General features: G+C 38.7%; 1 protein-coding gene across 7 annotated transcripts; it reads left to right on the plus strand.

Moving 5' to 3' along the window:
* Positions 1–1,797: 1,797 nt before the first annotated feature.
* On the plus strand, positions 1,798–24,866 carry LOC121064608 (Y+L amino acid transporter 2-like). Of its 7 annotated transcripts, XM_040546370.1 has the most exons (12): positions 2,183–2,471; positions 2,592–2,635; positions 6,047–6,115; positions 9,465–9,982; positions 12,947–13,072; positions 15,537–15,681; positions 16,623–16,746; positions 17,563–17,666; positions 18,005–18,101; positions 19,441–19,590; positions 21,191–21,374; positions 22,090–24,866. In XM_040546370.1, the coding sequence occupies exons 4-12, from the start codon at positions 9,481–9,483 to the stop codon at positions 22,179–22,181; spliced, it is 1,524 nt and encodes a 507-aa protein (XP_040402304.1). In that variant the 5' UTR covers positions 2,183–2,471; positions 2,592–2,635; positions 6,047–6,115; positions 9,465–9,480; the 3' UTR covers positions 22,182–24,866. The 7 variants fall into 7 exon arrangements, with proteins under 7 accessions (XP_040402301.1, XP_040402302.1, XP_040402303.1 ...); XM_040546368.1 differs by lacking the exon at positions 6,047–6,115 and having other exon boundaries at positions 2,178–2,471; positions 2,549–2,635; XM_040546369.1 differs by lacking the exon at positions 2,592–2,635 and having other exon boundaries at positions 2,179–2,471; positions 6,044–6,115.

Here is a 24,866-nt window from a genome sequence, read left to right on the forward strand (position 1 = left end):
ATCCAGGTCTGGGGCCCCCAGCACAAGAAGGGTCTGTTAGAATGGCTCTAGAGGAGGGCCACAAAGATGATCAAGGAGCACCTCTTGTACAAAGAAAGGGTGAGAGGGCTGGGGATGTTCAGCCTGGAGAAGAGAGGGCTCTGGGGAGGCCTCACTGTGACCTTTCCATACTTTAAGGGGTCTTATAAAAAATATGGGAGGACTCAGGTAGATAATTAAAGGACAAGGGGGAATGGTCTTAAACTAAAAAAGTGGAGTTTTAGACTAGACAATAGAAGGAAATTCTTTACTGTGAGGTTGGTGAGGCACTGGCACAGGTTGCCCAGAAAAGTTGTGGATGCCCCATCCTTGGAGGTGTTCAAGGCCAGGCCAGATGTGGCCTTGGCCGACCTGATCTAGTGGATGGCATCCCTGCCTATGGCAGGGGGGTGGGAGTTGGATGATCTTTAAGGTCCCTTCCAACCCGAGCCATTCAATGATTCTGTGATGTGATTCTGACCAGCCACAGAGTTTGCTGATCCTCGTGTTCCTTGCTGATCCTCATGTTCTGCTCCCACACCTTGAGTTAATGCAGTTGGCAGAGCTCTGTATGCTGTGCTCTGTCCTGTATGAACTTTATATAAAGATCTGTTTACCAAGTCAACACAAATATTGTCCCGATGTTGCTTTGTTAATGGCAGCTAATGGCAGAGGACATCATCTTTTCAATTTGGGTTAACTGTAAGTGCATCTGTTGTAGACAAGGACTGTGGGGATCTATGCTGCCTGAAACACCAAGATGCTTGGTGGGAATAGGAGGAAGGGGACAGAGGTAGGAAATAGGAGGAAGAAGAGGAGTTGGCAGTGGCTTGGCTATGCTGTTAGCTGCATCAGGGCAGTGGTATGAATGAAGAGGGCTCTAGAAATAGCTGGAGTGCTCTTGCTTGCAGTGCAGAGTATAAAAAGCCTTCCTGAGCAGAAATAGGAGTGTAAGCAAGAAACCAGAGGATGTCATAGCCTTTTCAGGCAAGTATACTTCCCTTTGCTGCTCCACAAGCAACTGTGTATATGTGTAGCTACAACACAGAGAAGAATTGCTATGTGCAGTAAATTGGAATGAGGGGAATCCTCATTGCTGAAGGACTAGTCATATTCTGCTTGGCTTTTAAAATGAATAAGAAAAATGTTATGAAGAACTGAATGAGACTTCCTTTATGTTACCTATACTTACTTAAAATGCAAGGTAAGGGTAATCGTCCTTAGCAAAGGACCTAGAATTTGTGTTCACAGAGGAAATGTCTGAGAAAGAAATGTTTTTCATGCAGGCTGCATGCTTAGTGATTGCTCAATGTTGATCTGTGTGCTGTTGCTCTAAATTTGTGGGAAATGTCAAATACAACGTAACCATTAGGGTCAGGCCAATAATAATACGGGAAGCATTAATGAAGACAACATTTTGTTTCATGTTCCAACATGCAGCCTCTACCGAACTAAAGCAGTGGACTGAAGCTGGCTCAAGTGGTGGGTATATGAACAGTGTAAAGGTGCTTGCCAGCTCTAAGAGGGGGCAAATGCCTGATGACAAAGGTCCTCGGCGTAGCACACAAAAGCCAGTCCAGTGCCCAAACTGAGAAACGTGACAAATTCAAGTTCAAATTTCAGAGTGAAAGTAAGTATGCATTCTTGAAAATAGGATTGCAGACATGCTTTTTAGGCTATAGTCTGTTAACACTGCCCAGATGAGAGCAAAAAAAATTTAAGATGACTGAGTCTCTGGTTAAAGAATGTGGCACTCGGCCTCTTGGCTCTCCCAGCAGAGAATAACATGCCTGCAAAACAGTTCTGTTGCCAAAGTGTGTTTTGATGTATTATAATGTACAGAACCACAGGCTTGCAGGCAGCTGAAGTTGTGCAATCTTTCCATGCAGACTGAGAGAGCTTTCAGGGATAAATAACTTCTTCACAGATAAAAAATAAAATAACTTGGAGGCTGTTTATTCAAAATACTTATCGTGTACCTGCGTTTAATAGTGTTTAAAAAAAGAAAACAGCCATTTCCACGTAAACATTAACTGCAGACCTCTCTCAGTCTATCTCAGAAAGCATGTTTTTACAAGATGTTACTTTAAAAGGAAGAAATAGGAGGAGCACTGACCTAGGATAGAAAGGTTTGGGTTGTTAGTATTTTTCCTTTGTGTCACTGTGGGTTACAGAAGGGAACGTGCAGCACGATGCAGCTCTCCTGCTCGTTTTCCAGTCGGATTACCGAGGCTGACTGGAGGGATATCTGTGTTTGAATTCAATTAGTTCACTTTCCTCTCTGGATTAGTAGCCCATTCTGATTAAGTCCTGTTATCTGGTGCTTCAACTCAGTCCAGCAACTGAAGACTCTTGATCTGCCGGATCAGCTCCTTCCAAATGCCCTTTGACACACGAATACAAATCCATGCCTTACTATTGGTCTTGTTGTTCATGGAAAACAAAAATTCCAGGTTAGTGTTCTTGCATTCATTAACTATATGATCTGCCCAGAAGACTTTATTTTCTGAGGTTTTACCTATTTCGGTAGATACTGTGCTGCATATTGTACTGGCTCCTTTTTTTTCCAAAAGGGAGGGCAATATATTGTTTCAGAAGACAAAGGTGAATACATTGGGTAAGTTGTTTCAGTCTTTACTTATTTTTTATCCTTTTTTAATGTTTATTTAATTTAAATAAGAACTTTACATCAGATCAGCATGTTTTGTGTATCATGCATCTTGTCAGAAATTATTTCAGAAATATTACAGAAAGTCCACAGATACATAATTTTATGGTTAAGAAAAGTAACGGAGTTGTTAAATAATTTAATAATGAATAGAATTAAAGAAAACATAACAAAAAGTGCACAGGTAAACATTAAGTTGTTTGAAATGAAATAATACCTAGGTTTTTCAATTAGCTACCATTAACATTACTCCTCTGAATATCCTTCTATTTTGCAAACTCATCCAACAAGAATAAATGTATTCTTTGTGCGCGGTGTTAGAAACAAGTCTCATCGTGCCTTTCTAAATTAACAGGAGGGAATTAGACTGCATTCACTTACTGTTAATGTCTGGGAAACTGTTGTTCTTGTCTTCAGTGGCACGTGGATGAAGGGGTTTTGTTTTTATTTGGGTTGGTTGGTTGGTCTTTCACCTTCCTTGTTGTCTTATTTCTGTCACGACTTTCTAAGGAATAGAGAGCAGCTGATCTGCAAGCTCTCTTCTGCCTGCTAATGACCTCAGTTGAGGTTGTTTGGAGAAACCACGTTCCAGGAGAGTCTGGGATCTTCTTTCTTGAAAGCTCTCATTGATTTTAGTGTTCACGTAATACCGTAATAAAAATAGCAGCTCAAGGCTAAACTGAGAGTGCGAGAAGAGGCTATTCATACTAGGAATAACTACACTGCCCTGGTGAAACAGATGTGTGCTTATGTAGAGCAGCGGTAGGCAGTCCCTATTCAATTACAGTAGCCTCTCTGCTGAAGGAAGCAAACGTAAGCTGCCGCTTTCTCTTTTCATCTCTTTCTTAGATTTGGACTAGAGTAGCTTCTCTCTCAAATATCCTCCATGCCTTGCTTTGGGGTGGGAATGGAGCACTGGGGGTGGAGCAGGTTCCTCATCTGGGAAAATCAGCCTCTGAGCACGCTAATGTGGCTGGAGCATTTGAAGCATTAATTCATCAAATATTTTTATAAACATAACATTTAAAAACCAAAAGGAAAGCTGATCACTTCCTACTAAGTGGGATGTTTTCTTCAGAGGAGGTCAAAGTGGATTATTTTTTCTATTGCTTTTGTATTTCATGCCGTTCCTTCGTAATGCATAATGTTGGGTTTTTTTTGCTTCATCTTCTCTCACACTGGAAAATGTTTGACAGTGTTACTTATCATGAATACTCCCTTTAAGATTTGCTGAAGTTCATGCCTAGAAACAGTGTTTTAAAGTTCGATCCACACATTTTTGGTCATGTTGAAAACTTCAGGCTCATCTGATTTCATTCCATGGTAGCTATTAATACAAAGGTATATGTTGGTTGTTTGTTTTTTTTCATTTGGTTGGTTGCTTTTTTAATATATTTTGTATTTTTTATGTTATTTTGTTTTGTTTTCTTCATTTTTGATCATTCTACTACACACAAGAAAAAAATAGAGTGTACTTGAAGAAGATACTGTGACTTCTCACGATTTTTTTTTAATGTCTTTCTACACATATATTGGCTCATAATGTAGACATATTTAAAATATTCTAGATTTTGTTTTTAGATCTCTCTAACATCATTCATTATCTAACTGAAACTAGGAAACCTTTTTTTTTCCAGTTTTATTGCCTGGCTTGAGTTCGCTATGTTTGTTGATAGTATAGCAGACTTTCATTATTGAAAAATTACATGGCAGTAGATAATCAAGTAATTAATAGATCATGAAGTTATTTGAAATAACATTAAGCAGTAAATTTGATGCCTGGCATGTTTCCAGCGTCATTGATAGGATATGACCTTCTAAATGCCCTCCTTTTGTAAGGGAATCTGTTAAGGGGAACTATGTTGGCCTTCGAAAGAGATCCTCTAAGCTATCTACTAGTATTTCTTCAACTAAAAGCCGGGAATTTCAAAGCAGCCTAATGAATAGAAGCAGCTCAGTCCCTCGGGAAGTCTCTGTGAGCGGTCCTTTAGACGTCACACTTCCATAACCCCTGACCAAGCCTTTCTCAATCTTTTGGCAAAGGTTAATTACCTCCTCAAGAAGGAGGCAGTCACTCATTAGGCGGTAGATCCCTGAAGGATGGGGAAGTGTTTGAGAAAATGCTACCCTGCCAAACCAGTCCTGAGCTAATTTATGGAAGAACTGGCTTTAGTTCAGCTTTGGTTCTCAAGTATTAGTAAGCTGTCCCTTCTTTCTTCACTTTTACATGACTTCTGGTGGTGACTGGAGGGAAAAAAAAACAAACAAAAAACTGTTAAGAATTATCCCTTTATGGTATCATTTTTCTTAACTTTCCAGCTGACAGTCTACAATTTCCTTTCTGCTGCTTTTTGTACAGATAGTTGTTGTGCTCTTTTTTTTTTTTTCAGAGAGGTTGTGAAGTCTCCCTCCTTGGAGATATTCAAAAGGCTCTTTGACATGGTCCTGAGCAAGCAGCTCTGGGTGGCCTTGCTTGAGCAGGGGGGTTGGACCAGGTGGCCTCCAGAGGCCCCTGCCAACCTTAACCCTTCTGTGATTCTGTAAAATACAGCTGGGAGGTAAACATGAGACTGCAAACAATTCAAGGCCATCATGCCTATGTATGCTCAAGGCTTTCTGCTTTTTCTCCAAGAGGAAAATTTTCTTCAGTTTGTTGAGGGAGCTCCTAAGAAAGAACAGGACGTGCATGCAGACAGGATTTTGGAGTTCTGTGGTAGAGATCACTTGCCAGCGCAAGGCACACAGGCAAGTGTTTGCAGCTGTTTCACTTGCCTGCTGAAGACTCTGAGGCACATCAGCATGTTCATACCTGTCTGAGCCTCTGATTTCCACAGTCCATGGGGGCCCATAGAGCAGGGACTTCCCTTCATGCCATGAAGCTTTTATGTCCTGCATTTCAGACTTCAAACACAAGAGTGACTGAAATACCTGTACATATATTTTCGATGTCATAAAGTTTTCTTATTGCAATAAAGTTAGTTTTTGCACTTTCAGACATGTTAAAGAGAAATGTCAGAATGGAAAGAACCTCCCTTTTTTAATTACTGCATAAATTAAATCTCAGAATGGCACTCTTAGGAAGCCATTCTGATTTCCTGTCTGCTAAAGGATTTAGTGTAAGGACTTGTTGCCTGTTATAATGAAGGTTTTTGCAACTGAATATGGCCACCCCATGTAAGAAGTCAACTTGTTACAGCTGTGATGGGTGTCTCCATTGTGAAAGCCCTCCCAGGCATTAGCTAGTACTGGCTTTATCTTGGATTATGTGCCTTGAAATATCACCTACAGGGATGCCTAAGTGACAGTGAACAGAATCATGTTTGACCCGTGAGTCTTAATGTAAGCTTTTCTGCTCAGCAGCTCAAGGCAGAAGCAATGATGGTCCCAAGAGGGGGAGACAACAGGATGAAGAGTACATGACACATGAAGGTGAAGTGACATGAATGATAGTATGGCAGGGCAGAAGACAAGACTGTGGGTCAGGGTTGGTAGGAATAAAATAACAGAAGCTATAAATATGGGAGAGGATTAGACCATGGCAATAGACCATGGCACCCCTTCAAATGTTTTTGCCATTCTCTGGATTGTAACAGCAGTTACAATCTTTGCACTTGTGACAGAAGCGTCATAATTCTTCTGCTATAATACAGGAAGATTTGTACAGGAAACCAGTTCCTAATTTTCATAATATCTTGAAGACTTTGCTGGGAACTAGTATGAATCCTAAGTAAAACCTTGTTTATTTAAGGAAGACATAGTCCTAAAGAAGGAAAATAAGAAGGAAAAACTTCAATATCATGACCTCACTGAATGAGACCAGTGCACTGTAAAAGCTAGTGGGAATACTGCAACTTGGAGTAGGGAGGGAGCAAGGCTCCCCAAAAGGCTTTGTCCTTAAGGAGCTACTTTCTTGCAGATTTTCAGCTGACATAAATTGGGGAACTCAAGCACAGTAAAGTCACACCTCTTTGTTATGGAAACTGAATCTCTTATCCTTTGATTCTCAGGCTGTTCCTATTTGTGAACTTAGTGTCTGGTTAAAAGTTTTGCTAATGTGGCATTTCTCAAAGTACAGAAGTTTGAACTGTTTCTTGTTCTAATTTTTTTTTTCAAAATGTTTTTATCCAAGGTCACTTATTTATGAAAGAAATATTTCCCTGCACAGCTCTGGTTACACATTTTTAGAGATCTGAAATAACCTTTTGCTAGCACAAGAGAAGAAAAATATGCAGAACATTGTTACTGAAAAAAATAATTTAATCTTTAACTAAGCATCAAAGTTCAGGTTTGATATCATGCACGCAAGTTACCTGTACTACTGACAACCTATCAATTGCATTATGTGTCTTACTTTACAGGCAAACAACTTTATCTCAATTATCAATGAGACTTCATTTCAGGAAAACAGATAGCCGCTGGTTTGATCACTCTACTTGCATAGCTCCACGCTCAGATCATCTCAGGAACAGCTGCATTTCAAATTCTGATTCCCTTCGAGCTGTGGCCACACTTGTGCATTTTGGCTTAGACTCAGAGCTGTGAATGACCCAGGAAAAAAATGTATATATAAAGCCCAGATCAGGCAGAAAAAGCACAAGGTGATTTTATACCAAGTCTGCTGCCAAATAGTGGATTTTGAGAGTTAAACCAAACTCTGCCTGAAGTTCCAGTGTGTTGCTGTCCTGATGGGCTGTCCAGACAGCTGCAGTCACAGGACAGGGCTCCTGCCAACATCTTGTGTAGCCATGGAGAACAGAAACAGAGACAGGAGCTTCTGGAAATAGTACTTCTCCTCTCCCTCTCCTCTCCTTCTTTTTCCCTCTTTTTTTTCCCACCATCAGAAAACTTGTGTCAGTGGTAAGAAACTGGGTATGCTCATTAGGAATTTTAAGGGAAACATGACTGGTGTATTTGATGCCTGAAATTTCTCCCCCAGACCAAGGTGATGTTTTTTATTCTTCAAGGGACAAAGTGAAAAGTAAAAGGAGTCACCTGTGTGTGAAGAAAAGGTCAGCACAGGGTGGAAGACTCAGCTGTCATGCTTGAACACCTATGGCAAAAATTAATATTTAATTTTACTTCATTGTTCCCCCAGTGCTTCTGCGGTTAGAGAAATACATTTGGGATGAGGAAGGCATTTAATCTTTAAAGAGAGTTTGACATCTTTTAATCTTTAATCCTCATCAGGCCTCATTAGTTATTTGATCAACTAGGAGACTGAGTTCATAGAATAACAGAATGAATATATCTTTGAGGTCCCTTCCAACCCAAGCCAAATATATATTGGATATATATTCCAATATATATTCAGATATATTTTCAAATGCAGTGACAGCCAAGGGCAGGGATGTCACCCACTAGATCAGGTTGTCCAGGGCCTCATCCTACCTGGTCTTGAACACCTCCAGGGATAGGGCAAAGGAGTTGCACCCAAACAAAAGCTATAAAGGAATGCATCATTATAAATTATTCAGGGCAGCTAAAACAGACATACATTACAAAGGAAAGCAAAATTTTCAGGAAGTTTAGGATTTTTTTTTAATGGCTATTGATCCACATTTTAACAACATATTTGTAATCAAATATTTCCAGCCAGTGTCCTGTGGAAGAGTTTTGTTCTGCACTACACACACAGCTTTGCTTTATCTCATAAGATTTTGAGGAAGTTTTCTTTGGAAGTGCTTTGGAGTGAGGGAGGGGAAAGGAAGGAGAAATTAATTTCTCTTGAGACAGGCACCAAAAAAAGTCATTGTTCTAAGCAAGCATTGGTATGAGTAAACCTGACCCAAGAATGGGTGTAGTCAGGGGACAATCACTGCCATCCAGGCTGTTACCGTTCCCTTCCCCATCCCATCCCTCACCACTGCAGCCCCCGAGGGGTGTGATGTGTGCACAACGCTGATTTCTCTCTGCAGCTACACAGTTGGGTAGTTTTCCCCAGCTCCTGCTGTATTTGGATCTTGCCCTGTGAGCAGTGGTGCTGGAAGCTCTCACAAACATGTTATATTGGGCTCCCTTGTATGAAAGTGTTCCAGGAACAGGGTGTTCAAAATTCAATCCCTGTGCATGCGAGTGGCTTTCGCCCAGAAGTCAAGTGAGGTTAATAACTAAACAAGATGCATTATTCACTGCAGCTGTAATCTCATCTCTTGGAACAAACAGCTCAAGCTCTTTTCCTCATCTTCATACATTAACATTAACCACCTGAAGCTGGAGCTTTTGAGTATCTTTTTTTTTTTTCTTTTTCCTGTGTTCTTCAGTAGATTATTTTCAGATGTATATGATTTGATTTATATATATATATATATATATATATATATATATATATATATTTGAATAATGAAACAAAGTTCTTCCTGGGCTATCAGCATAATTTAGGGAGAGGTATACCTGTGTGGGACACTTGAGTTCTATTAGAGCATGTTTCCAGAGGAAGAGTGTCTCTTTCTTCCCTAAGATTACTTCAGTAGCATCATGTAGACTTACAAGTCAATACAAATGACAAAGGTGAACTCAGAGTTCAATTTCAGGAATGTGAAATGAAGAAAGGAAAGTTACAGGGTCTGTGACCAAGGACAGTGACCTCTCACTCATCCATTAAAAAGGTACGCAAGGGTGAAAGGTAAGAAGATACACTAGTATGTGATTCCTGGACTACAAGATGAAAGCAGGCAAAACAATTGTTCTTTGTACCATTTGTGCCTTGTACAGTAATTATCTTACTCGAGTCTCTGATGCCACATGCTTTACAAAAGATGTCCTCTCCTCTTGTTTTCAGGTAATGGTAGTTGAAGATGCCGGCGCCCTGGCGAATATGCTGCAATAAAAAATCCAAATCCAAGACTGGAAAAGCTGAAATGGACGATATGGCAGACACAAGTGATAAAATGCAGATGAAAAAAGAAATTACGTTACTAAATGGAGTTTCTTTAATTGTCGGGAACATGATTGGCTCTGGGATATTTGTATCTCCCAGAGGGGTTTTAATGTACAGTGCTTCCTACGGACTCTCTCTAATCATCTGGGCTCTTGGCGGAATGTTTTCACTGTTTGGAGCTTTGTGTTATGCTGAATTGGGAACATCCATTGTTAAATCTGGAGCCAGCTATGCCTACATCCTGGAAGCATTTGGTGCCTTTGTGGCCTTCATCAGACTGTGGTCTTCTTTGCTAATTATTGAACCAACAACTCAGGCAGTGATAGCAATCACATTTGCTAACTATATTGTTCAACCAATTTTTCCTCATTGCGAGCCACCATATGATGCAGTCAGGTTGATTGCAGCTGCTTGTATTTGTAAGTAAAGTTATGATTGCTAGAAAATAAGGATTATAATTGTAGGTGCACAGAGATATTTTTCACAATTTCTATGCCTTTATCTTTCATGAAAATAATTATTGCCTCCGTAGAACATATTCTGAGGAACTCATATGCTTTTTGTTTTGTATTTTATTTGAGGCTGAGATTATTAGAGGGAAGAGGAGAATTCCAACAAGTTGAGGAAAATTGTAGCTACTGATTAAACATATCTCTGTGAATCATGGGTCTAATTTGCAGCCCACACATAGTCTATGTCCTCTCTCCCCTATTTCTTGCAAATCATTTAAGATGAGTAAAAAACTTAAAACCCATATGAAATTAAAAAAAATATTCTGCCTAATATGAGTTTTGTCTCAGGAAATAATGAGTAGCAATCACATACTCCTCAGAGTTGATTTCGTTAAACACAGGGGTAAGCGTTACAAGTCTATCCTCCAGTAGATGGACTGTACTCAAATTCTTTGCCATAAGATTTGTATTTGTCAAGATAGGTCATCCTTCCCTTCCCCTCCCCAATGTGCTATAGCGTGATCTTTTTTTAAATGGCTTAAATTGTATAACAACAAAAACTTCTAAAGGGATGGGTAATTTTAACTTAAGTTAGTATAATGTATACTGACAGTTCTGCAAAGGTGTTCTCTCTGTAGCCCCGACTCTCACCAGCATGGTACAGAAGAAGTTAGCTTCTGAAGAAGGCTCCATGATATAACTTGAGACCATCGTGGCCACTCCATACTCTAAAAGGCAACTAACGCTTTTCCAAAAAAAAACTTTAATCAGCTGAAAGTCTCCACTTGCACAGGAAAGCAGTTATTTATTAGACCAAAAATAATTTCCCCAGTATTCTGCATGCCTCTCTTGAAGTCACTTAAGAAAGCCAGTCTTCAAATACTGATGTTTCTTTAAGCTTTTTTTTTTTTTTTTTTTTTTTTGGTTATTCTTGCTGTAGTCTTCATGTGAATCATCTGTGGTGTACTCTAGTACCTCTGATTTCCATGAGCTCATGTACCAGGTGTGGCTGGCAGCTGCTGCTTTCTCATACAGAAAATTAGCTGCCTCACTACTGACTAGGCCTACAACCAGCATTTTGGGTAGCAGCCCAGAATGCTCGGAAAATTACAGTTTATTATATTGACTGCAATATGCAGTATCAGCAAGCTTATTACTAGCTTGAACAATTTTGATAAGGCTCAGGAGCAGTAGATTTAGTTGGCACCTCACCAACACAGTGCAGAGAACATTTACATCTATACATTGTATGATTTACTGGGAATCTTATGGCAAGATCCTGCTGCCTTGAATTTAAAGACACTGAAGCACATAATACATGTTGTGTTACATACATATGCAGTAAAAGTATCCCTTGCAGTGTTTCAAATAGCACTTTATAACATCACAAATAATGCATAAATGTTCAGTTTTAAAAACTTCAGTCAACACATATTCTATCCTTTTTAAGAAATATTTGCTCCAGTTCTAGCACTTACTGGTATATATTACTTTATTTTTAAATGAGACGTATGTTATTAAGTTATTGAAAACAGATTTTTTTTTTAATTACAGAGCATAAAACATATTTCAATGTCTATGCCACATTTACTAGAGCAAGATTTACAGCAGTCCTTTATTTACAGACAAGTTTAACTTATATTCAAACCTGACACTGAGCAGGAACAATTATTATGTAACCTCTTGGGGTTTTTAACACCAGAATAAAAATAAAATTTGTCCCTATTGCACAACATTGATATGTTAATAGGAAATAGTGAGGGCACATCAGGTCCCGATGCCATAAATAGTTAGGTGCATCATTACTTTGACAGCTGGCTGGACACCCAGTCAAATATGCAGAGTTGCTCGTGACAATGAAGACAAAAGTCCTATGAGCATCTGCAGTTGGATGCTAATTTCCTTACTATAAAGAAAGGCTTCTAAGTGGTTTTCATTTTAAGCATTTACATTTTTTTCAAAACTGAAGTGCAGATGATAGGCAGGTCAAAGAAACAGAAGTAAAGACCAAGAAGCGTGCTGGAGAAGAAATAGCCCATTCTGATCTGTGCTTGAAAGGAACCTGAACTGCCCGTGCTACAATTTTTTTTTTTTTCTCCAGCAGCTGGGCTTCATACCTGATACCAAATGCACACCTGTCTCTGTTCTGAGTTATAGAGTGGACAGGGATATGAGCTGCCTGTGATGCTGAGTGGGTGCTAGAAGATCAGGTGGGCACACCAGCAGGTGGGCAGCACTACGGTACACAGTGCTCCTCACAGTGTTTTATCTGCTCCTTGGGTCTAACTTGTGCAGCAAAGCTGGATGCAAAGAATACGGCAGGAGGAGGAAAGGAGAACAAGTTGACAACACCCAGTCTCTGCAACCAAACTTCTCAATTATTTCCATTAGATACTGTCAAAATTAATGCTTGAGAGAACTCTCTAAGTAGTTCTGTAACCTTCAGGCCTGGGCTCAAAGCATGAGTGGCTCAGCTCCTAATCCATGGGCACAGTGAGAGCACACTGACACAGCTCAGCTCAGTGTCCTGCAAACAGCAGCCAAACTCCTTGGTGCAGAAGTTGTCCTTACTCTGTATGCAACTAGAACTTGAATCAGCAAGGAGAACTTCAGTGCAAAAAATGGATATAAAGAAATCACATCTACATGTGAGCAACTCTGTTGACTTTAAGAAAATTTAAAGGTTTAAAGATTATTTAAAAGGAACAGGAGTTATCCTAAAATTCAAAATCAGGTGTTTTCTTCCTACCTATTGTAATGGAGTAAGCATCACAGGTATGTCATTCATCTTCATAAATCTAGGTGGTCCTGAAATATTGACATTGATTCTGTTGTATTTCTTGAAAGAAGGGTGCTCTCTGGAAGGAAGCATTTGAAATAGTGATGCCAAACACATTGCGCTCTTCTCATGCATATTACGTTTCTCTACAGGTTCCTTAACATTTATTAATTGTGTGAATGTGAAGTGGGGAACCCGCGTACAAGATGTTTTCACATATGCAAAAGTTATGGCTCTTATCTTGGTGATAGCTGTTGGTCTTTACAAAATTGGTAAAGGTAAGAATATTTTTCATTTACTTGAATTCTTAAAAATGAACCATAGATGAATTTCAAAATCCATTCAGGAAGATCAGACTCTATAAGACTTGCATACAAAGTATTATTTATTCTGAAAAAGTTGTCTGTCATAGCAAGATTAGAGGAATTTTATGGCTCACTAGGCACTGGAGTTTAATTATTCTTCTGTCCTTACTGTGGCAAACCAGCGCAACATCAAGTCCTGCATTGCAAGGCTGAATAGCAGATAGCAGCTGAATTAACATCAGTTTGGTGTTAACCAGCTTAAAGTTAGCCTCGATGTCTCAGTCTCATGCTACTTAAAATTAGTAGACTAGTGTTGCTCCTTCTTCTGGGGCACTGCAGCATGGCAGGTATCAGAGGAAGAAGGAACTTGCTCTTTTCTCCAGCTACAGTAACGAGCCCCTGCTCAGTGGTGAGAGGGTGTGTTCATTCCTAGAAACAGGGGACAAAACTGTAATACTGCGCTCCTGTGAATCACTGTGGTATCATAAGGCATCACAGGATGGATGAGCCATCTTTTATGAGCAGTAACTGGGCTGAACTGTATTTACATAACAGCAAAATGATTGTTTATTCCAGTGCTACTTCTGATCTTTGCATATGACAACGGATTTGATTTTATTAGTTTGGGATCTGGTGCAGTGAAGTCTCTTCCAACTCCAGCTCTGTTGCTTAGTTACTAAGGTTTCTTTTTCATTTTCCTTTCCCATGAAATCCCTAAATAGCCATTGTGTCTTTATTCAGTTAAAATAGAGATGGTTTTCTCTCATTGGTTTAGGAACTGTCTTTTTCTTCTGCAGAAACTAGATTGTAAAACCTAACAAGAGTGATTGTTTTCCTATATTTTCTGGCCTTCTTCTTTCCTTGGCTCCAATTACTATACTGTAAAGCTACACCAGACTTTAAGGGAAGGGTTTTGGTTGGTTGATTGGTTTTGTTTGTTTGTTTCTTTAGCCATAGTGGTGCATGTCAGTTGTCTAATGAAAAGTCTAATGAAAACTGAATAAATGAACGCAGTCCTGAGGTTGGTTCCTTTACGCTGATATCTGAGGTCAGGAGGGAAAAAGGCAAAGAGGAAGTCATCTTTCAAGGAGTGCAAAATGCTCAGGGCTTGTAATAGTGGTAAAGGTCTCATCTCTACTCTGTCTGAACAGAACCAAGCACTTAAATACAGCAAGGACTGGGAGGAGAAATGATCTAGACTTCTGGAGGAAGTTGTGATCAGGTCAATGCCCTCTTTTAAACTCAACAGCTGCTTCAGTCTGTGATTCTGTGATTCAACTGAAAGAACAATTGTCACATTTTAGCTTTGCCATACTCCTTCTGACGTGCTCAGATACGCCTCTTTAAAAGGAAAAAAAAAAAAAAAAACCACTGTGAACGTATCTGATTTTGAGAAGGTTTGACAGTTAGAAAGCTTTTCTTGATCCTATTGGATTTTTCCTTTATTTGTTCCTTCCTACCGTTTTCTTCAGCCATGTTGCTGAAGCATGTTTGGATCATGTAGGTTCACCTTCCTCTATTCTTGCAGTCTCCAGAGAAAAAGACTTTATTATGAATGTGAAAGACTGGTATTTACTGTTCTTCAACGACTGCATTGCTTTTGTGGTATCAGTATATTCCTTAATTTAACCACATGGTGAAGTTTCTTCATTTTATAGCAAAGACCTTACTTTCTTCCCTAATAGAGGTTTCAGTGTATTTCTGCCTTCCTTAATACCTAAACCCACTTCCATTTACGTTAGATAGTTCGCTTTCCTCTGCAAATTCAGACAGGCCTTTCTTCCTCTTTTCAGGACTGCAGTGAAGATTCATGCAGTTTCATGAACATTTCTTCTATTTTGCAACTTTATGCAGGTTGTTGTCTCATCTGATTGAACTAAACTAGAGGAGAATTTTGAAAGGAAAGATTTTCCCGTGTCTTCTCTTAATTTTAGGGAGCAGCTTTGTGGGAGAGAGCATCCTACTGAGAATGATGTCCCAAGTTCTCGCTCCATTGGCCACCAATTCATCTGGTGATAATAAAGGCATGGTTAGGAGAGGAGGAAATGTGAGACAGATTCAGGAATTGAAATTGGGTTTCCCAACCATTTCTCCCTGGCTGAGAGGGCATAATGCCATTTCAGCACATCACCCTCCTTTGGTAGGCTAGGGGTCGGTGCCAGGCAGGGCAAGCTGTGAGTTCTGGTAGAATTTCACAAGTGACATCCAAATAACAAACATGGGAAAACATGTTCTGCTGTCTCCCCGTTAGAGTTGCTGTCTGAATGTCTGTATTACTCTCCTATCTGTCAAGTAAAAATGCAACTTTTAGGTATAGTAATGAAACCAGGAATGAATGGGTTTTATTTGGGGGGGCAGGTGAGACGTTTAGTGTAGTGTCCTTCTAGGTCATAACCTTTGATGTGTAATAGGTAATTGGTATCTGCTCTTTGTACAGGAGAAACAGAAAACCTGAGAGCTCCCTTCGAGGGCTCAGCAACAAACCCGGGAATGATTGCACTGGCTCTGTACTCTGCCCTCTTTTCCTACTCGGGGTGGGACACCCTGAATTACGTCACCGAGGAAATGCAGAATCCTGAGAGGTAAATGCATGTTCTGCTTTCAGAGCTCTGGAAAGTGTTCTGCTAAGGCAGGTGATTGCAGGACAAGCTGCTTTCTATTTGTTTCTGATGGAAGTTATTCCAACCATTTTCTCTACAAAAACTCTAATTTCCAAAAGTACTAGTAAGCGCGAGAACTCTTGTGAATTGTTGTCATCTCTCACCAATTGTATCACACTAATAAATCATTTTCCTACACTTATGTATTTTACACCTTACGCTTTGGGCCAGAATTTTTAAAGCAGGAGAACAAATCTCTGCTAAAAGCAGAGAAAAGTGTGGGTCTACCCAGCCTTCTAAAACCTCCCACTTCTTCTCAGTCAGACAAAACAATTACTTCATTTTCCAAGACTGCTTTTGCCACCAATAGAGTAAAACTCTGTTAAGTTTATGACTGTTTTATCATGTGAAATTCAGCTTAACTGTTTATGGGGAAATGTTTAATTTTGCTAAAGACGAAAAGTTAACTGAGAAATGAAAAAAGTCCACAGTAGCACTGGAAATGCCATCTGCTCCTCTCTGTAGGGATGTCCACCCCACTGATATAGTCCACCTTGTTTTGGGACGTGCAAAGGTTATGAGTCAGGAAAAAATCCTATGATCAATAAAACACCTAAGCATGCATATTAATCTCATTGTTTAAGTGCTCTCTTACACTGCTTTATATAAAAGGCAGTTTATAGTTTACAGATACAAATGCACAATTTTTCTCCAAAGCTTATGACAGACCCACAAGCAGCCAACTAAGCTGCTTATGGAATTGTTCTACACATGGCTGCACTTTATTTTGTAACCTCATGATTAGAAAAGGTTGGATTGCACAAAAGTGATGGAGGTATACATTTACAAACGTTTGAATTTGGGAACAATCTTCTATTTAAATTTAAAAAACATGGAATAATTTTGCCATTTTCCTTTTGCAGGAATTTACCACTTTCTATTGCAATTTCCATGCCTATTGTGACTATTATTTACTTGATGACGAATATAGCGTACTATGTAGTGCTGGACATGTCAGCTCTCCTCACAAGTGATGCAGTGGCTGTCGTAAGTTAAATAAAATGATAAAAACAAAAGTTACTGTATGTAAGTAAGCTCCATACTCTTCCCCTGTGGAAGAATCTCAGGTAGCATACTTATTAGGAAAACAATTGAAATATTTCTATGCTGATGATTTTTGCTTTGTTTTAATTTGTATGTGTGTATGTATAGGAGTCCTGGTATATTAGAAGTTGCACATAAAGTTCATATCCAATAAATCTGCTCTTTTAAAATCCTCTTTTATACTTTATAAATCCTGCATCTTACAGTACTTCACTATCATAGATGCTTTCACTAAAGCCAAGCAGAGGAAGAGCTATGGCAAATCTGGGTAATTTAAGAACCAGGATTTGGGCGTGGAGTTTTGTTTGTTTCTTTCTTTCTTTCTTTCATCATTCTAATGTACACTGGGTGATTTTGAGTGCTGTAGGACTGCAGCAGTATTTTCAACACAAAAATATGCAGTGAAATGCTTTTTTTTAAAAAAAACTTTTCAATATTTTATACAAAAGTACAATTATAAGTCATGGATTAATGAAAACAGGATTTGTTAGATTACACTGTAATCAATACATCTTCATCTCATTAACTTGATCTCAGCTAAACTTTTTTTTTTAAATCCCTTTTTTAATTTATCTGTCATTTTTATTTTTATATTGATCATTTTTTCCAATTTCTAATTTTCCTAGTCGTTGCCAGTGTTAGAGAAAAGCGATGGCTGTGACACTATATTTGGGCTGGTGTGTTCTCATAAGAGCTTCCCAGGATTGTCCATATGGTTAATGTAATGGGCCTCACTATTGTTTTCTTTTTCCATTGCAGACGTTTGGCAGTGAAACCCTTAGTTATGCTAAGTGGATAATTCCTATAGCTGTGGCCATGTCCTGCTACAGTGGGTTAAACTCTTCAATAATTGCAGCATCTAGGTACGAAATATAAGATGTATTTAAAATAATTGAAAATGAATCATTTGTTATTAATCTGAATTCTTTACATTGTAAAAGTGACAATTTTTGCCATGGTGAATTGTTCGTTTATGCTGGAGGGATTGTTATGATCTGGCATGTTATCTCATGCCAGCACTCGATGATCAGCACCAGCTGATAAACTAAAGGCACCAGAGAAAAAAGCAGCATTTACAATAGAGTAATACAATAATTAACGTTGTCTTTGTCAAAAAGCAATAAGACATTCCTCAGCTAACTGTCTGGGTTTTGTGTGTGTGTTTGTTGTTTGTGGTGGTTTTGGTTTTGGTCTTTTTTAGGCTTTTTTACGTTGGAGCCAGAGAAGGACACCTTCCGGACAGTCTGAGCTTAATTCATATAAAGTGTTTCACACCAGTCCCTGCTCTTCTCTTTAATGTAAGTGAAAGCCTGGCCCAGTGCCTGGCGTGGTTTGCTGGGGATGCAGCCCTGGGGATGCAGCCCTGGGAACTGCTCCACCTCCTCCCTGCCCTACACTGCTCCCTGCCTTCTCCTGAGGTGGATGGGGAGATCTTCCTCGAATGGTCAGGATTTTTAAAACGCATTGAGGGTAGAGGTGGGGAGGTGTTACTTTGTCTGGTGGATTTTCTTCAGTGGAAAGAGAATTGCCTGATTCACATTTATGTGCACTCTGTTTGTACAAGTAGTCAGAATTAACAACAGAAGCGCTACTTAGAGATTGGCTCTTTGTAACACGTAGACAGGAGTTAAGTCTTTATGTGCATCTTCAGAGTGTCCGTGGGAGAAGAAAATGACAGGAAAATCTCACAGACCCTCTAGTAGGCTGATTTTCTAGGGCTGTAGTTATAACACTTGGCTAAAGCATTTAAATTTAAATACATATGGTTGGATGCCCATATCCGTATTTACATTTTTCCTGCTCTCACAATACAAATAAATCTTGCAACACAAAAGCGAGGGAGTGTGGCCCACAGAATTAGTGCAAATGATTTTAATAAATAATCCATAAACCTAGTAGATTAAAACGGGGGGAGGATATGCACAAGCAGAGAAAGTGGAATCATTCAAGAGTGTTTCATTGTTTTTTATTTGAACGTGTATTTTATTTGGTATCTCCCCTTGTCATGTGTTATATAAAGTATCATACTGGTCCTGTTTGACACCAGATAATTTATTAATAGTTATTGTCTTGTTATGGATACTCTTCTTGGATAAATTCTATTTGCACTAGTACGATGAGCTGTGTACTCCCTTAGTACACCACCATTCCCCTTTTTCCCAGTGGATTTTTTTTCTTCTGTGCATCAAAAGAAGACTGTATACTTCTGTTCCTCGTGTTTGTAAAAGCAGGCATTAAATTTCTGCTATTTTAGGTTTCATTTTACCCTTTCCATGCAGAGTATATAGCATACCTGCATACCACAGAATTTACTCTAACAGTTTCAATCTGAGTGCATTGTGAGTGCCTCCAAAAGACAAACTAAATTAAAAGCTAGTTTTCAAACTGAATACAACCAGAAGAGCAAAGTAAGCCGTTGCCTGCAGAAGGCTTCTTAGCAATCCTCTCCAGCACCACACAGCTTGGTGTCATTGGCAAACTTGCTGCGGGTGCACTCAATCCCATTGTCCATGTGGCTAAAGACGCTAAACAGCTAAATGTGTTTGAAACGGGTCCTTTCACAACTTTACTACCTCTTTATTTTAGATGACATGTATTTATTTTCCCATTAAAAAGTCTTTCTTTTATTATCTCTAGGGCTTAATGACTTTGCTTTATCTCCTCGTGGAAGATGTTTTCCTCCTCATTAACTACTACTGTTTCAACTACTGGCTCTTCGTGGGTCTGTCTATTGCAGGGCTAATATATCTGCGATATACTCAGCCACATAGGCCACGGCCTATTAAAGTAAGTAAATGAGAGGAAATAAGCTGCGACAGTCAGCTAATGCACATGTTTATGTTACCCATGCTACCAGAACTGTAATATTACTTGTTATGTTATAGGTTATTTATTTCAGCCATAGAAATCCTGTTAGCATACAAGATAAGAAATAAAGGAGCAAAACTTATCTGAGTTTGCACAAAAACATTTGTTCTGATACTCTGTGAGGTTGAAATGATATTTTCAGTTTCTTTTTTTCTTTTCATTAAAATGTAATCTGACTTTTCAGTATAAATAGACTAAATAAATATTTGGGGTTCTTGGCCCGTTCTTGGTCCTTAAGGTTTTGTTCACAGGAAACCTCAGTATGTGATGGGGGCTCCAGGGAAGTTCACACTCTGCTCAAACTTACAAATTCAGCAAGAATCCCTCCAAAGCCCATAAACATCCCAAATTCTGCTCATGCAGAAGTTCAAAAGCTTGAATAATAGGCATTCAGTCCTCCTGCTGTATAGGTCATAGGCAGTGAAATGCTAGCTTAATAACTGCCTGCAGAACAGCATCTGGCTAACAGTTAGGAGAGGGAGCCAGCACAAAAATAAAATACACATACAGTTTGTTTCTAGTTTAATCCAGGAACCCAGGGAAGCAGGGATGGGCACCCAAAGCTTTCCCCAGGCACACAAAGCTACATGCTGGCTCCCGCTTCACTGCGCTCTCCTGGCTTCATGACCTGCATCTCAGCCCTGCAGCGATGCAGCAAAATTATGAAAAATCCAAATGAACATCAAATCTTTTCAAGCCTTTCTAAATATTTCTTCCTTGTTACTCTGTCTTCCTAACCTCCCATGCTGTCTTTACCAGCACTTTTTTCTGTTTAAGTGCAATATCCTGATTATAAAAAACATGGTTCAAACAAAGGAGTTAAGTATGCTAAACATCTACTGCATTTTTAACTTTTATAAGGAAAAAGAAATATTTCTACCAGTATACGTTCCAGATTTCAGCTAGTATTCAAATGCCATCTTCTGGACTCTTGAGGAGGCTTATTACTGCAACCAGTGAAAAATATTCTAGTGAAAACAAATTTCATAAAGAAGTTATTGCAATTTCCTTTATTTGTGATATAATTGCTAAGTAGCCCAGCAAAATGGTTGTAAATCAGCCATTAGGTTTTGTGGAATCAAAATGGTGACTGAAAGCCCAGCTGAGTTTGTTCTATTTCAAATTCACAATAAAAAAAATTGCAATTGAAGTTAGAGGGAAAATTACCCATTACTTTATTATTAATTTTAAAGTACTGCTTTCAAAGATTAGTCTCTCACTAATGTGGAAGGGAACTGTGCTTGTACAGGTCTGAAAACCCGCAAATGGTCAGATACACAGGCATGTACCAAACAAGAGGCTCTCAGCAGCATACACTATCATAATACTGACTACTGACTGTAACCATTCAAAAGATACAGACAGCACATAGTAGTCATGTAGTCACTAATTATATTTTTATTAATGACTTGTCTAATTTTAATCTGCAAAACTTGACATTTTTTCCAATAGAATATTTACTGTTTCTTTTATTAAATGTTGATTTTTTAATAATTTTTTTTCTTTTTTGTCTCCACAGCTGAACCTCTTCTTCCCTATCATATACTGTTTATGTTCCCTTTTCCTAGTCATAGTTCCTCTCTACAGCGACACAATCAATTCCCTTATTGGCATTGGTATTGCCCTCTCAGGCATTCCTGCATATTATTTGGGAGTCTACCTGCCATTTGAAAAAAGACCTAGATGTCTGCAGTGGCTTTCCGGTAAGCAATACCATCTTGTCTTAGTCACTGTGCCAGAATTCTGAATGCTTGGTCAGAAGAAAGAATAATTTTTCCTAAATTCTTTTTTTCCCTATGAAGTTTTGCTATGCTGTGCACAGCTTGTCTGAAATCATTTGCTTCTTCACACGACCCTGAAAACAAAGCTATGCATAAATGTACAAAACAGTCCAGTATGTGGATGTAATATGGCCATTGGTGGTGTTGAGCCATTTCAAAATGTTGGCTCAATAACAGCCCTGTAGGATTGCGAAGAATAAATGCATGCAGTTTGATACCTTGGAAGGCAGAAATACCAGGACACCGTTTCCTGCTCAAGGAGTGGAATATCTGAGTCAGAAGAGTGTGTGTTTTCTTAAATTATGAAATAATGATTACTGGCCTGAAGGCTAGCTTCTACCTCTCAAGTTCAGGCGATCTTGAAAAGCAATATTTTAATATCTTTATTCATTTTGAACTCAAATGTCAATCTGACAGTTTGATGGAAATATTGGTCCAAATAAGAAAGACTTACTGTATAATTATTGATTTTTTTTTTGCATTAATCTATTCATTACATGTGTTTAATACATTTCATTAATGTTCTTTTAAGATTTTCCTAAGATCTGCGTAGTTCTTTCCAATACTTCAAAATCGACATATATGTCTAAGATATTATAACTCTGTCTCAGCTACACATTTTTGTTCTGTGTTACAGTTAAAACAACAAAATGTGTTCAACTGCTCTTCTTCTGTGCGCTGTCAGACCTGGACATAGACATGGAACCTACAGGAGCCAAGAGCAAGTAGAGCTGCACCTTGACATTGAGAGTTGCACCTTGACACGTCCTATCTGGAGCATTTTTTATAACCTGAAGTCCTTCCTGTATCCTCAGTTAAACTAAAGCACTAGCAATTGTCCTATGCATCAGTTTGATGTCGACTAATTTGTGCTTGTTTTATAAACCACTTGCCATCCTCTGTTTTACAATTTAAAACTAAAAAAAATATGTCTGTTAACAGTTATCGAGTAACATTTTGAAACTACAAAGCACCTTATGAACAACTATTTATCAGTAGATAAGTGTTAAGTATTAGGTTAATTGCAAAAGTGTAATGAAAAGTATTAAGTCCCATCAGAATCCTAACAAATAAATTGACAAATATAACAAAAATCAAACCAAATATTGCAAGATTCAAAACCTGAGTTGGGAAGTAGAAACCGTAATGTACTTCTAATAATATCATTAAATTCTTAGCCAAAGTAAAAAACATATAGTTAATACTGATAGACATGCTTTGAATCATTGTAGCATTAGCATTAGACTATTCTAATGCATAATTCCCACCATATATATGGTACCAAATGGAGAAAATGAAAGTTTTCAGTCATTTAAGTTTTGTGAGAAATTTTCGTTTGGTGGTATCCCACATTCATTACCCTTTTGCAGAAGCAGTATTTTCAATAAACAAATGACAGTGTTGTAATTGAAGTATTTTTGCTTTCTAGCAGAAAAACCTGCTGTGGAGCAGAGTGTTGTAAGGGACTTAGCCATGTTTCAACTAGAGTATATTTGGGGAAAACACATTCCCATAGTGTCCACTGCTTGCCTAGAAGTATCAAGATCAAGTGTGGCCCCATAAATCACATTTTTTTTTGCACAGTAGAACTTATTTAAAGAAATCATAAGGCGAAATTAAAATCTATTGATATTTAGAAAATCCCTTGAGTCACTGCCCAACCCTGCAGGCTGATCTATCGCAGTCACAGAATTGTTGATGTTGGCCTCTGGAAGTCTCCTGGTCCATCCCTCTGCTCAAGCAGGGCCACCAAATGCAGGTTGCCCAGGACTGGCCTCACCAGTTCCTGCTGGCACAGCAACCTGCAGCTCTGCTCTTCAGCACAGAGAGCCTCCTGCACCAGCTGCCAGCTCTTCACATCGTTCAGATGCCCATCGCACAGTTGGACGAGTGCGTTCACCAGCAAATGTCATGAAATAAAAGGACAATGAAGAACTACATTCAATCTCTTGAACGTTTTTCAGTTTGGCACACAGAATGTGAAACCAGTCCTAATTAGCTGCCTCCAATGGAAGAGAAAATAACTGTCGCGGGAAAGAAAAAAAGACAATCAACTTTGCCACCTAGGCCACAAAAATGGATGGTCCATTTCTAATCTGATATTCGCTGATATTTAACACCATTTGTTATTCTTGTTGGCAAGTCATACTTCTTTCTGTAATTATATTTGAATGTAACATATATTGTTTCTAATTTTAATGTTATCATTCCTATTTAATTAATCCCAAGTAAGGTACTTTTTTAATCTTATACAAATCCCTGTAACTTCTAGCATTGTCTTTTATTTATGTCTGCCCTGAGAAAGAGGAATGGAATAGGGAAGAAGGCGATTGTTGCCTCTGAAACCTCTCCTCATTCCTTCCATGCAATGTAAGGTCATTTGCCATATGATAATTCCATGCATCTCCAGCTCTGTCCTTGCTGACAGGTCTCCTGTGAAACCTTCTATTTGCGTTTCTATGCCATCCATTATGGCAGTTGTGGTGGGACTTCTTTTGATTCAGAGTACAAATGATAAAAATGCACTAAACTAAGGTAAACATGAAGCTATTAGAGCTGCATGTTTTGCTTTTTGGAAGCTATGACTTTTATGCACTAAAAATCACTTTAGTGTCACAGTCACAAAACATTAAGAGGAAAAGGGTGTAATTTAGCTTGCCCAGCTCAGAACACTCCCACATACGTGTACACAAGTGCCTCTGTTACAGCATAGCACTATGTTGATCCTGCTGTACAGTTTTACAGAAATACTGCATTTTCACCTCATTTTTAAAGGCATCGGTTAATAATAGAGTCGAGATCTCAGACTTTATCAGAGCACACGGAGAGTACAAACCCTACAAGTCAGTACCAAACAAAACCTGACAGTCTTTGTCTCCACAGAGTTCAAAGCTCTGCTTAGTGCTGAGCTATGTGTCATACCAGGACAGCACTGCACCATCCTCTGAAGTTATTCTTAACAGGACCAAAGCTACCAAGTGATTTGAGACAAATGAGGTGATGTATCAGGTGGTAACAGATAGCAGATACCAAAGGTAGTGTAATAAAGTCTATGAACTAAGACCATTTCCATAGAGAAGTCTGAGCTGATAAGCTTCTTCCTGTGTTTTTTTTTTTGCCAAAATCTGTTTTTGCATGAATCTGTTAACTTTCTGAGCATAACACGCAAGCCTCCATTTTCTTTCTTTCAGGACAGGAGACATGTTGAAGAATATCAGTAGTCAGATGCAAAGCTATAAATGTGAATAATGTTATTGAAATTATGTATGGACATTGGAATCTCAAAAATGTTCATGTTTGTTGATTTTTCACTCCTTTCAAATAATATATGTAAGTTATTTTCAAATATCTAAAGCCAAGTCTTAGATGCTGAAGTATTTAAATAAATCAACATTTGATCCTTGGCAAATGCAA

The sequence above is a fragment of the Cygnus olor genome, chromosome 2, assembly GCF_009769625.2.
Source record: "Cygnus olor isolate bCygOlo1 chromosome 2, bCygOlo1.pri.v2, whole genome shotgun sequence".
Taxonomy (NCBI): Eukaryota; Metazoa; Chordata; class Aves; order Anseriformes; family Anatidae; genus Cygnus; species Cygnus olor.

What these genes read in the sequence shown, in the direction of transcription:
- LOC121064608 (XM_040546367.1), top strand. Translation starts at nt 9,481, where the DNA reads ATGCCGGCGCCCTGGCGAATATGCTGCAATAAAAAATCCAAATCCAAG. An exon ending in TCTTTACAAAATTGGTAAAG is followed by an intron (nt 13,073 to 15,536) that starts GTAAGAATATTT and finishes CTCTTTGTACAG; the next exon opens with GAGAAACAGAAAACCTGAGA. An exon ending in TCCCTGCTCTTCTCTTTAAT is followed by an intron (nt 18,102 to 19,440) that starts GTAAGTGAAAGC and finishes TATTATCTCTAG; the next exon opens with GGCTTAATGACTTTGCTTTA.